At 46.6% G+C, this 14,046-nt stretch overlaps 1 protein-coding gene and 1 long non-coding RNA gene across 4 annotated transcripts; both read left to right on the top strand.

The window, feature by feature from the left end:
- The first annotated feature begins 1,084 nt into the window (after positions 1–1,084).
- Positions 1,085–11,856, top strand: LOC119884417 (renalase-like). Its single transcript, XM_038694816.1, is given in 8 exon segments — positions 1,085–1,236; positions 1,239–1,304; positions 3,678–3,783; positions 3,954–4,096; positions 4,567–4,725; positions 10,805–10,978; positions 11,361–11,536; positions 11,619–11,856. Coding segments are annotated over 8 exon segments (1,026 nt in total). The 5' UTR covers positions 1,085–1,187; the 3' UTR covers positions 11,772–11,856.
- Positions 11,857–12,277: 421 nt separating this feature from the next.
- Positions 12,278–13,184, top strand: LOC119884418. Of its 3 annotated transcripts, none has more exons than XR_005441010.1 (2): positions 12,278–12,289; positions 12,681–13,184. It is a non-coding gene; the product is annotated as an uncharacterized LOC119884418 (long non-coding RNA). The 3 variants fall into 3 exon arrangements; XR_005441011.1 differs by lacking the exon at positions 12,278–12,289 and adding an exon at positions 12,307–12,318; XR_005441009.1 differs by lacking the exon at positions 12,278–12,289 and adding an exon at positions 12,538–12,579.
- The last annotated feature ends 862 nt before the right edge of the window (positions 13,185–14,046 follow it).

The following is a 14,046-nucleotide window of genomic DNA, read 5'->3' on the forward strand; positions in this document are numbered from 1 at the left end:
GTCCGCAGCTCGACGGTCCGACGATCCGAACTTCTGTTTTCTGCACGGAACGGGCGGCGGAGGCCGTGACGTCAGAGGGAGTACCCTTCTGTGATTGGTCAAACACATGATGCGGCTGATTAACTGTTTGTTTGCCGCTGATTGATCGCAAAGGTTTCTGATCGTTTCATCTTCTCTGATCGAATCAACACAGGCCGGAAGCGATCAGCTGATTTGGTTTTTAAAAAATAAAAAATACAGAAAACAAAATAAAACGAATGTTAATAAAATACCGACCTCTGCTGGATCAGTGATCATCGATCAGAGAGTCAAGTTTCAGTCAGCTCAGGTGTGAAGGGCCCGCCTTCAGAATAATCCTGAAATTAAACAAAAAACTACAGTACTCAGAAGTATAAATACCACAGTCAAAAAATACTCCAGAAGTATTTCAGCCAAATGTACTTAAAGTATTCATGGTAAATGTACTCAGTATGCAGCAGGCCTTTCAAAGTGTTGTAGTATTTTAGAATATTATAGGATATTTTAATGTTGCAGTTTGTCAATAAGGAGCCAGTTTCAGATACTCTGTGTACTCTATATTAGTTTAAAGTACTGCAGCAGGTGTATTGTTTATGTAAAAATATACTACACCTTTAAATAAATGTAGTGGAGTAGAAGTAGTTAGTAGCATCTGGAAATACTCAAGTACAAGTACCTCCATATTGTACTCTTTATGTTTATATTCAACATCCAATGTGTGATTTTAATGATTAAACCTGATTATTATGGGGGGGGGGGGGGGGGGGGGGGGGGGAGCAATACCACATAGAAGGGATCCATCACGTGATCCATCTTATCCTGGACACGTGATTAACTCTAACAGAACCGATCAGCTGCTTTTTACAATCAAAGTATTGATTTCTGTGATCAAAAATACCATCAAATACTCAAGTAAAGTACCTACCTGATGTACATAACAAGATAAGAACTTTTCAATGTTTTCTTTCTCGGAGTATTTGGACGCAATAAGATATTTATTTTGAAACCCCCGACCGGATGTCCCCTGCTGTTTCCGGCTGCAGGTCTAACCCCGGGATAGTTTTGTTGGTCCATCAGCTGTTGTTCTTCTGCTGCTGCGGACTGGAGCGGTTTAAACCCGGTTTATGTGTCCGTGCTAGAGTTGGTCCGGCTGCGGTTCCGAGCTAAACATGTCCCGGGTTCTGATAGTCGGAGCGGGCCTGACAGGCAGCCTGTGCGCATGTTGCTGAGGAGAGAAATGCAGAACAAGGTTCAGATAGTGGTGTGGGACAAAGCCAGGGGCTCCGGTGAGTCAGAACTCCGTTCAGAAATACGACAATTTAATATTCCCGAGTTTACAGCCGAGCAGGGTCACACTGCAGAACAAGACTGGAGACGGGATCTGGATCTGCAGGGTCTCCCCTTCAATTCGGCAGAAATGATCCGACTTTATAACCACAAAGCATTAGATTTATAAACTGCCAGAGATTAACTGTCTGCAAGCCAGTATAAAACCAGTTCTACCAGTTAAATCAGAGATATCTGAAACATGCATGTAGTTCAGTCTGTGTGGTGTAAGGCAGCGGGCTCACTCAGATCTTCACTCAGAAATCTTACAGTTTAATATTCCCGAGCTTGAACTCGTCTTAATTTGGGCCTAAATCCGGTCTGTAAAGCTTCAAACTGTACAAATTATAGTAAAATGTTATCTTTTATAATCTGGGCTGCAGCCATTTGTCGTGTCTCTTACTGTCGAGGAAGGTTGAACATTGAGTGAGACCAACTTTAGAATTTGCCCTTCATTTTAACCTCCATTAGATAACTGTGACCTGATCACTGAGTCTTCACAAGACAACTGTAAAAGGTATTTTCCTGATAAAAGTGTTGTTTTCTGTTTAATGTACTTTAATCCGAATAGAATAAAGTTTCCTGTTTGTTCAAATCCATCTCTTAACTCTTTCCCACCAGTTCTTGATGCTCTGCTGCAATAAAATGAACAAAAAATAGTGAAATTTATAATGAAGTTTGGCGCAGAGGTCTGTGCAAAGGGAAACTTTTTACTCTTTAAAGAGCTGGTATTCTGCTCATTTTCAGGTTCCTCATCTTATTTAGAGTTTGTACCAGAGCAGGTTTACATGGTTATATTTTTGTCAGACTGCACATTGCTGCAGCTCCTCTTTTCTGTGTTGAAGGCTTCGTTTTATCTATGGAGTGATGCATCTTGTCTCTAAATGATCTTTGTTGGGAGTTGCACATGCTCAGTTCCTAGTTAAGGACTACTAGCCAATCAGAAGCAGAGAAGGGCGGGTCGGCGAGAAGCCGGTAAACGGCTCGGGTTCAGCCGTACGTGTTGCCGACCGGCTCGGCAACACGGACTGGAGCGAGAGTTTCAGAGCGGTGACTTATTAATCTGTATCCATAAAGTTTTAACTGAGCTCTGTCTCTACATCACAGGAACAACTTTATGTCCACTGCCTGCCTGGAGGGTAGCTAGTGTTTGGAAGGGAGAGGAGAGCTGTGTGCTGCAGCTCGCTGTTTCTGAGGGCGTGTCGGAGTAGCTGCTCGGCGAGCGTTATGACACGTATTTCTTGTGACATCACAAGAAAGCGGAAGTAAAGGCTGGACTACAAACGAGCTGTTTTCAGTTCAGAGCAGAGTTTTCTGTGAGAGATGGGAACCTTTTCACTTTACAAACCTGTTACAGCACAAAAAAGATATAAACTCAATAAAGGAGAAGCAGAATACCACCTCTTTAACAGAGAGCTGAACCTCTCTCTACCTGTGTCTCTCTCTACCTCTCTCTCTACCGTGTCTCTCTCTCTCTACCTCTCTCTCTACCCGTGTCTCTCTCTCTCTACCGTGTCTCTCTCTCTCTACCGTGTCTCTCTCTCTCTACCTGTGTCTCTCTACCTGTGTCTCTCTACTTGTCTCTACTCTCTACCTGTGTCTCTCTCTACCCGTCTCTCTACCTGTCTCTCTCTCTACCTCTCTCTCTCTCTACCTGTGTCTCTCTCTACCTCTCTCTACTCCTCTCTCTACCGTGTCTCTCTCTCTCTACCTCTCTCTCTACCCGTGTCTCTCTCTCTACCTCTCTCTCTACCCGTGTCTCTCTCTCTCTACCCGTGTCTCTCTCTCTCTCTACCTGTGTCTCTCTACCTGTGTCTCTCTACTTGTCTCTACCTCTCTACCTGTGTCTCTCTCTACTTGTCTCTACCTCTCTACCTGTGTCTCTCTCTACCTCTCTCTCTCTCTACCTGTGTCTCTCTACCTCTCTCTCTACTCTATACCTGTGTCTCTACCTGTGTCTCTACCTCTCTCTCTACCTGTGTCTCTACCTCTCTCTCTACCTGTCTCTACCTGTCTCTCTCTACCTCTGTCTGTCTACCTGTCTCTCTCTCTACCTGTGTCTCTCTCTCTACCTCTCTCTCTCTACCTGTGTCTCTCTCTACCTCTCTCTCTCTACCTGTGTCTCTCTCTCTACCTCTCTCTCTCCCTACCTGTGTCTCTCTCTCTACCTCTCTCTACCTCTCTACCCGTCTCTCTCTACACCTCTCTCTCTCTCTACCTGTGTCTCTCTCTCTACCTGTGTCTCTCTCTCTCTACCTGTGTCTCTCTCTCTCTACCTGTGTCTCTACCTGTGTCTCTCTCTCTCTACCTGTGTCTCTCTCTCTCTCTGTCAGGCGGCAGGATGTCCACCACTCGTCCTCCCGACCCGTCGTCTCACTCAGCTGATCTCGGAGCTCAGTACATCACGGCTACGCCGGCCTACGCTCAGTCACACCACAGGTAGGACTCACCTGTCTCACCTGTCTGCAGCAGTGTCTCTGTGTTTCGCTGCAGCGTTTTGTTGACTGGACAATGAACCGAGACAAACGTGTTCACGCATCCTGAAAGAAAGACTTTAATTCTTACCATGCGGGCTTTTATTGTGAAGGTCTTCCTGCGTGTGTTTGCAGTTTCTACTCGGAGCTGCTGTCCTCCGGCATCCTGCGGCCTCTCGACTCTCCGGTTGAAGGACTGAAGCAGATGGACGGCAGCAAGAACTACGTGACGCCACTGGGCATGTGCAGCGTGGTCAAACACTTCCTGTCTCAGTCAGGTACACGCCCACCTGTCCGTCCATCCGAGTTTGACTCGAGGTCCTTTCCGCCACACCTCTCGGCCTTCATCTTTGTGTTAAAGCAACCGTTGAACATTGAGTGAAACTCATGTCTACAGCCGCTTAGCTTAGCTTAGCTTAGCATAAAGACAGGAGCGGTATCTTTTTCTGAGGTGCGTTTCCTCTCCTCGGGCTACATACGCAACGCTGCTCTCGATGAGTTAACAGTTTCAACCAGAGACTTCTAGCAACGCCACAATCAGAAAAGAGGCAGCGCTCGTACACAACGGGGCGTTCAAGGCAGCAGCATTTCTGTTTAAAGGAACGCTGCTGCAGCAGTCATGTGATGGATCTTTAACGTGACGACACGCAGAAAGCCAGTAGGTGGACGCCGAGTTCAGGTGTGTGCAGTCTGTTTATTAAAGAATCCGATCAGGAAGTGAATCGATCGTTCTCTGTCTGTGTGTCAGGAGCTGATTTGTTCCTCGAGCGTCATGTGACCGGCCTGTACCGCCGCGGTGCATCATGGGAGGTGCAGAGGAAGGCGGGGGGCAGCGAGACGTTTGACGCCGTCATCCTGACGATGCCGGTCCCTCAGATCCTTCAGCTGCAGGGAGACGTGGGACAGCGTGAGACACACACACACTTACACCGCTACACCTGTGGGGACCGCCACGCTCTGACGGCGGTGGAAAGTACTGAGTACTTTTACTCAGGGACTGTACTTTTAAACCCACGGCCTGTTTCCACACGTGCTGTGTCAGACCTGTCCTGGAGCGAGACTTTAGCTTCCTGTTAAAAACAAAGGGGGTCACCGCGATTCAAAACTGCTTCGAGTCATTTCAGCACCAACATGTGTGGAAATAAAGGTCCGGGTTTAAAAAAACAGCAACGATCCTTAAACACTGATGTACTTGTACTTTACTCACACTGAACTGCTAACTCCTGAGACAGGTTCTCACAAAGAGAGAGTGACTGAATGAATTTACTGTAGTACTTACAGGAAATACTTTTTATTACTGCATCATCATTCAGGAGGTATAAATATGTACTTTTCGTTGTGTTTCTGCTTCATGTACTGTTCAGATGTTCTGGAGGTGAAATCTAAATGTTAATATATTCGCCTCTCAAGTATAAAATACCCTAAAGTAGAAGTACTTGGTTACACCCCTGCTGTTGTCTAATATTACATCACTACCTGTTGGGACAGAACAGGAAGGTACATGTATGTCTTAAAACTGTGGGAACAAGTATTTAGTACACAGTGTACTGTGTGTAGTGCTGCAGTCTGACCACAGGGGGGCAGCAGCCGCCGTGATGTTACAGTGACGCACTGTTACAGGTTTATTTTAATTTGATTATGAATGGTGTTGATGTGACGGCGTTACTGACAATGGAAACGTTTTAATTTATTAAACTCTCAGAACAGCAGGACTCCACATTCCTGAGGCTTTTACGAGGCGAGACGATGACTGCTTCCTCCTCTTGCAGAGACCAAATCTCACTCTCTCACTCACTCACTCACTCACTCTCACACACACACTCACTCACTCACTCTCACACACACACACACAGGATCAATGCACTCGATCATCTGGTGGTAAATCACTTCTCTCGTCTGTGATTGGTCGATGGTGAACACACTCTTCATAAACGCTACAGAACTTTCTGGATGTGTGTGTGTGTGGTCGGGCTGCAGCACTCTCCTCGTGTGTGCCTCTCTAGATGATGATGATGTCATCTTCAGCTCCTCTGATTGGCTGAAAGGGGACAGCGCCCATTTCCTCTGTGCTGACACACGCACACACTCGGGTTATTATTAGATTCAGAGTGTGTGTGCGCAGTGAGAGGCTGCAGCCTTTTTCTGATCTTGAAAATCTCTTTGTAAAGTCGAACTGAGACGATGAATGAAACATCAACCTGAGATCATGTTTAACGTTTCTATCCAATCAGATTACAGCATTTATACTTTCTCTCACACATTAACATGCAGCCAAGTGAACATACAAGCACACACATCTGGATATAAACACTACTGTACACGTACTGCAGGTACACAGCGTGGTACACGTACTGCAGGTACACAGCGTGGTACACGTACTGCAGGTACACAGCGTGGTACACGTACTGCAGGCACACACCGTACTGCAGGTACACAGCGTGGTACACGTACTGCAGGCACACACCGTGGTGCAGGTACACAGCGTGGTACACGTACTGCAGGTACACAGCGTGGTACACGTACTGCAGGCACACACCGTGGTACACGTACTGCAGGCACACACCGTGGTGCAGGTACACAGCGTGGTACACGTACTGCAGGCACACACCGTGGTACACGTACTGCAGGCACACACCGTGGTACACGTACTGCAGGCGCACACCGTGGTGCAGGTACACAGCGTGGTACACGTACTGCAGGCACACACCGTGGTGCAGGTACACAGCGTGGTACACGTACTGCAGGCACACACCGTGGTACACGTACTGCAGGCACACACCGTGGTGCAGGTACACAGCGTGGTACACGTACTGCAGGCGCACACCGTGGTGCAGGTACACAGCGTGGTACACGTACTGCAGGCACACACCGTGGTACACGTACTGCAGGCGCACACCGTGGTGCAGGTACACAGCGTGGTACACGTACTGCAGGTACACAGCGTGGTGCAGGTACACAGCGTGGTACACGTACTGCAGGTACACACCGTGGTGCAGGTACACAGCGTGGTACACGTACTGCAGGTACACACCGTGGTGCAGGTACACAGCGTGGTACACGTACTGCAGGCACACACCGTGGTGCAGGTACACAGCGTGGTACACGTACTGCAGGTACACAGCGTGGTACACGTACTGCAGGCACACAGCGTGGTACACGTACTGCAGGCGCACACCGTGGTGCAGGTACACAGCGTGGTACACGTACTGCAGGCACACACCGTGGTACACGTACTGCAGGCACACAGCGTGGTACACGTACTGCAGGTACACAGCGTGGTACACGTACTGCAGGCGCACACCGTGGTGCAGGTACACAGCGTGGTACACGTACTGCAGGCGCACACCGTGGTACACGTACTGCAGGCGCACAGCGTGGTACACGTACTGCAGGCGCACACCGTGGTGCAGGTACACAGCGTGGTACACGTACTGCAGGTACACAGCGTGGTACACGTACTGCAGGTACACAGCGTGGTACACGTACTGCAGGCGCACACCGTGGTGCAGGTACACAGCGTGGTACACGTACTGCAGGCACACACCGTGGTACACGTACTGCAGGCGCACACCGTGGTGCAGGTACACAGCGTGGTACACGTACTGCAGGCGCACACCGTGGTGCAGGTACACAGCGTGGTACACGTACTGCAGGCACACACCGTGGTACACGTACTGCAGGCACACACCGTGGTGCAGGTACACAGCGTGGTACACGTACTGCAGGCACACACCGTGGTGCAGGTACACAGCGTGGTACACGTACTGCAGGTACACACCGTGGTACACGTACTGCAGACACACACCGTGGTGCAGGTACACAGCGTGGTACACGTACTGCAGGCGCACACCGTGGTGCAGGTACACAGCGTGGTACACGTACTGCAGACACACACCGTGGTACACGTACTGCAGACACACACCGTGGTACACGTACTGCAGACACACACCGTGGTGCAGGTACACAGCGTGGTACACGTACTGCAGACACACACCGTGGTGCAGGTACACAGCGTGGTACACGTACTGCAGGCACACAGCGCAATAGCACTTTAACCTGAGTGAACTTTAACCGTCTGCGAGTGAATTTTAACCGGCTGCGATAGAACTTTAACCTGAGTGAATTTTAACCGGCTGCGATAGAACTTTAACCTGAGTGAACTTTAACCATCTGCGAAAGAACTTTAACCTGAGTGAACTTTAACCATCTGCGAAAGAACTTTAACCTGAGTGAACTTTAACCATCTGCGAAAGAACTTTAACCCGAGTGAACTTTAACCATCTGCGAAAGAACTTTTAACCTACTGCGAGTGAACTTTAACCGGCTGCGATAGAACTTTAACCTGAGTGAATTTTAACCGGCTGCGATAGAACTTTAACCTGAGTGAATTTTAACCGGCTGCGATAGAATTTTAACCTGAGTGAATTTTAACCTGCTGCGAGTGAATTTTAACCGGCTGCGAATGAACTTTAACCTGAGTGAATTTTAACCGGCTGCGATAGAACTTTAACCTGAGTGAATTTTAACCGGCTGCGAGTGAATTTTAACCGGCTGCGAGTGAATTTTAACCGGCTGCGATAGAACTTTAACCTGAGTGAATTTTAACCGGCTGCGAGTGAACTTTAACCGTCTGCGATAGAACTTTAACCTGAGTGAATTTTAACCGGCTGCGATAGAACTTTAACCTGAGTGAATTTTAACCGGCTGCGAGTGAATTTTAACCGGCTGCGATAGAACTTTAACCTGAGTGAATTTTAACCGGCTGCGAGTGAACTTTAACCGTCTGCGATAGAACTTTAACCTGAGTGAATTTTAACCGGCTGCGATAGAACTTTAACCTGAGTGAATTTTAACCGGCTGCGAGTGAACTTTAACCGTCTGCGATAGAACTTTAACCTGAGTGAATTTTAACCGGCTGCGATAGAACTTTAACCTGAGTGAATTTTAACCGGCTGCGATAGAACTTTAACCTGAGTGAATTTTAACCATCTGCGAAAGAACTTTAACCTGAGTGAACTTTAACCATCTGCGAAAGAACTTTTAACCTACTGCGAGTGAACTTTAACCATCTGCGAAAGAACTTTAACCTGAGTGAATTTTAACCGTCTGCGATAGAACTTTAACCTGAGTGAACTTTAACCAGCTGCGATAGAACTTTAACCTGAGTGAATTTTAACCTGCTGCGAGTGAACTTTAACCGGCTGCGATAGAACTTTAACCTGAGTGAATTTTAACCGGCTGCGATAGAACTTTAACCTGAGTGAACTTTAACCATCTGCGAAAGAACTTTAACCTGAGTGAACTTTAACCATCTGCGATAGAACTTTAACCTGCTGCGAGTGAATTTTAACCGTCTGCGATAGAACTTTAACCTGCTGCGAGTGAATTTTAACCGGCTGCGATAGAATTTTAACCTGAGTGAATTTAACCTGCTGCGAGTGAATTTTAACCGGCTGCGAATGAACTTTAACCTGAGTGAATTTTAACCGGCTGCGATAGAACTTTAACCTGAGTGAATTTTAACCGGCTGCGAGTGAACTTTAACCGGCTGCGATAGAACTTTAACCTGAGTGAATTTTAACCGGCTGCGAGTGAACTTTAACCGGCTGCAATAGAACTTTAACCGTCTGCAATAGAACTTTAACCTGCTGCGAGTGAATTTTAACCGGCTGCGATAGAACTTTAACCTGAGTGAATTTTAACCTGCTGCGATAGAACTTTAACCTGAGTGAATTTTAACCTGCTGCGATAGAACTTTAACCTGAGTGAATTTTAACCTGCTGCGATAGAACTTTAACCTGCTGCGAGTGAACTTTAACCGGCTGCAATAGAACTTTAACCGGCTGCAATAGAACTTTAACCGTCTGCGATAGAACTTTAACCTGAGTGAATTTTAACCGGCTGCGAAAGAACTTTAACCTGAGTGAACTTTAACCGCCTGCGAAAGAACTTTAACCTGAGTGAATTTTAACCGGCTGCGAGTGAACTTTAACCGGCTGCGAGAGAATTTTAACCGCCTGCGAAAGAACTTTAACCTGAGTGAACTCTGCGATAGAGCTTTAACCTGAGTGAATTTTAACCTGCTGCGAGTGAACTTTAACCGGCTGCGATAGAACTTTAACCTGAGTGAATTTTAACCGGCTGCGATAGAATTTTAACCGTCTGCGAAAGAACTTTAACCTGAGTGAATTTTAACCGGCTGCGAATGAACTTTAACCGCCTGCGAAAGAACTTTAACCTGAGTGAACTTTAACTGCCTGCGAGTGAACTTGAACCGGCTGCGATAGAATTTTAACCGCCTGCGAAAGAACTTTAACCTGAGTGAACTTTAACCGGCTGCGATAGAACTTTAACCTGAGTGAATTTTAACCGGCTGCGAGTGAACTTTAACCGGCTGCGATAGAACTTTAACCTGAGTGAATTTTAACCGCCTGCGAAAGAACTTTAACCGGCTGCGAGTGAATTTTAACCGGCTGCGAGTGAATTTTAACCGGCTGCGATAGAACTTTAACCTGAGTGAATTTTAACCGGCTGTGAAAGAACTTTTAACCTGCTGCGAAAGAACTTTAACCTGAGTGAACTCTGCGATAGAGCTTTAACCTGAGTTAACGTCTGCGAAAGAATTTTAACCGGCTGCAATAGAACTTTAACCGTCTGTAAGTGAACTTTGACCTGAGTGAACTTTAACCGGCTGCGAGTGAACTTTAACGGGCTGCTACAGAACACAGCAGGCGAAAACAACTGTCCAATCAGAGCTGAGCATCTAAATTAGGTTTGCGAAAGGCAGGAGAGAGAGTCCGTAGTCTGTATGTGTAAACAGGTTAGTCAGTGGGGTTTAAGCTTCAACAATTCTTTCTACACTTCCCATAATGCAACTTGACATTGTCTGTAATTAGAGCCTCCCTTCCTGGTGAACACACAGGTGAAACAGTTTGCAGTGTTGAGTCCTGGATCATAAGGTTTAACTCTGTCTGTCTGTCTCTCAGTGCTTTCCGTCCAGCAGAAGCAGCAGTTAGACGGAGTCGTGTACTCGTCTCGTTTTGCCGTCGCTCTCTTCTTCCCTCCTGACGTGGTCTTCAGTTTTCCCTGGGCGGCTCGATACGTCACTGACAACCCCTGCATCCGCTACATCGCTGCAGACTCCCGCAAACGCAACGCAGGTCTGTCTGCTCACCTGGCCGAGCTAATGTTAGCATGCTAACAGGTTACTGCTGCATTCACGTCATATCCGATTTACTGTAATTTCCACTTTCCCGAGCTATTAGTTGTTTGTTCTTAGTTTCTACAGAGAGGTAATTCATCACAGCCAAGAAAACAGAATATCAATACAGATTTACAGGTTTAAGCAACACTTTGGGGTTTAATTAGAGACGAAATGAAACAAAGAAATTCTATAATATGCACTCATAATAAGTAAAGTTATCATCCTGTAGTGATGCTGTGACGTGTAGAGTCTGTTTGATGTGTTCAAGGACGCGCCAGTGTGACATCACTCAAACCCACAAAATGAGCAGCTAAATTTTCATGTTTTTGTCTGTTCAGACGATCGCGGTCGCGGCCCGTCCCTCGTCGTCCACACCAGCGTCTCGTTCGGCCTTGAGCACCTGGAGAAAGACAAGGAGGACATCCAGCCAATCATCTTACAGGAGCTCCACAAGCTGCTTCCTGGTCTGCCTCATCCAATCAGCATCAAGTGTCAGAAGTGGAGGTACTCCCAGGTGAGACATCACAGGTCAAAGTCCTGAGACTCCTCTCGGAGAGGGAGCGTTTGATTTATGACCCCTCCCTCCCCTCCGACAGGTGCTGACCTCGGTGCCGGGCTGTCCAGGTCAGATGACCGTCCTTGAGCGCCCGCTGCTCATCTGCGGTGGAGACAGCTTCAGCCACTCCAACTTTGACGGCTGCGTGGAGTCTGCACTGAGCATGCTCAGTATTCTGAAGGCCTTCCTGTGACGCCGCCGACTTCGACAGGAAGTGACTGTGGACCTGACCTTTACACCGATCAATAATTAATACAAGTTAACAGTTTATGAAGCAATCGATTACAAAGAAGTGTTTCAGACTTTTTAAATGACACATTTCTGACGTTTTCAAGTTTAGGACGGACGTGATGCGTCTTTAAACTGGACACTAGAGGGTTAACTTGAACCTGGTTCAACTGAGGCCTTCCTGAAATCTGCCTGATTTACCTGAGAGCCTAAGCCCCTCCCCTCCCTTTCCTTGAACTGAGTCCTGAATTACACACGTTTGTCAGTTTAAAATTAATTTCACAGTAAAGTCAAATTTAGTTTTGTGTGAAAACCGCTCAGTGAACTACATCTCTCGTCTCGCGCAATATATGTCCACCATGTTAGTGCTGTAATGCTAAGCTAATGTTAATTTTATGCTTGCTACTAGCTCGTAGCTAACTTTCTAAAGCTAACGTCACTGAAGCTAACTTCCTAGACGTTAGCTTTAGAACGTTAGCTTCAGTGACGTTAGCTTTAGAAAGTTAGCTTCAGTGACATTAGCAAAAGGAAGCTAGCTTCAGTGACATTAGCTATAGGAAGCTAGCTTCAGTGATTTTAGCTATAGAAAGCTAGCTTCAGTGACGTTAGCTATAGGAAGTTAGCTTCAGTGACGTTAGCTATAGGAATTTAGCTTCAGTGACATTATCTGACCTATAGCTAATGTCACTGAAGCTAACGTCACCTGTTAGCTTCAGTGACGTTAGCTATAGTTCAGATAATGTCACTGAAGCTAACAGGTGACGTTAGCTTCAGTGACATTAGCTATAGGTCAGATAATGTCACTGAAGCTAACAGGTGACGTTAGCTTCAGTGACGTTAGCTATAGTTCAGATAATGTCACTGAAGCTAACAGGTGACGTTAGCTTCAGTGACGTTAGCTATAGTTCAGATAATGTCACTGAAGCGAACAGGTGAAGTTAGCTTCAGTGACGTTAGCTATAGTTCAGATAATGTCACTGAAGCTAACAGGTGACGTTAGCTTCAGTGACGTTAGCTATAGAAAGTTAGCTTCTTTGAAAGTTATCTTTCAAACATTGTGTGTGTAATTCAACACAATAAAAAACTTGAATCCAAACATGAGTTGCCTTTGGCCGCCAACTAATGTACATATTTAACAAGTTGCCGTGGCAGTCCATCAGAAGGGGCGGGGCTTAGACTCTCTGTATAAGGGAGTTCATTTTATGATTTAAGTTCCTCTGAGAACAAACTCAGGTGACAGAAAATGTTTCTGAACCCTGAAGAGCTCGTTTCACCGTGTACGAGCTGACGCAGCAACACGAGGTCAGCGTGTCTCACCTGGTCACTCACCTGAGGACCCGTCCTGTGTCCTGATGAATAAAAGACGCTGCTTCCTCTGCTGCTTCTCTCTTTCATCTTTTTATAGAAGCAGATAAGACAGAATTAGTTATGGTTTGGTGGCCACAAGGCTCTGTGTGTGTGTGTGACCTACTTCTTCCTTGCCTGTTCTCCAGTTGTTTGGAGTAGTGCATTCTGGGGGAGAAGCAATTATAATTTCTGCCGAGTCACTGGTGGATCTCTCCGCCACACACGGTAATATGAATCCTCGTCTCTCCACGCCGTCAGGGAACGAGTTCACATGCAGATTTATGGGAATTAGTTTCAGAAATAAAACTATTTGTTTCACCCTGAAACACCTGCAGCTGTTGGACAGGTGGTAACCTGGTTCAGACCTTCATGCTCCCCTCAGGATGAACTGTGAGAACCTGCTCTCCAGCGCCACCATCAGGTCAACATGTGAACGCGTCCAACACTTAGACATCAGCTAATTATATATATTCTGATTTTCAAATGTGTCAATAATGTGACAAGAACTAAGTTGACAAAATCTGGATGTATTCTTATAAAATTTCCTGGTAGCTCGACACTGACAGTTTTACAATATGCAGTTTTTTTCCAGTTTTATGGTGGGATATTAACTTAAAAACTAAAAAAGAAGACCAGTAGCTGCTGACAGTTACTTCAGAAGTTAATAATCAGCAGCATCCATAAGTGTCCTGAGAGCAACAGGCTCAGAGAGTAGCTGCAGGTCATTCTATGGAGCGGATGAAACGTATGCAAACCAGGTCGGAAATTTCAGACCTCCATCTAGAAAGAGTACCATGGAACGCCATCTGAAGTCCGGTTTCCTACCTGTGAACTCTGTCCCCCGCCCTCACGAGTAGCAGCCAAATGACACCGCACAACATGAACTACAAGGC

Source organism: Micropterus salmoides, unplaced genomic scaffold, assembly GCF_014851395.1.
Source record: "Micropterus salmoides isolate LMB-PRFRI ecotype aquatic unplaced genomic scaffold, ASM1485139v1 Ms_hic_scaffold_3425, whole genome shotgun sequence".
Taxonomy (NCBI): domain Eukaryota; kingdom Metazoa; phylum Chordata; class Actinopteri; order Centrarchiformes; family Centrarchidae; genus Micropterus; species Micropterus salmoides.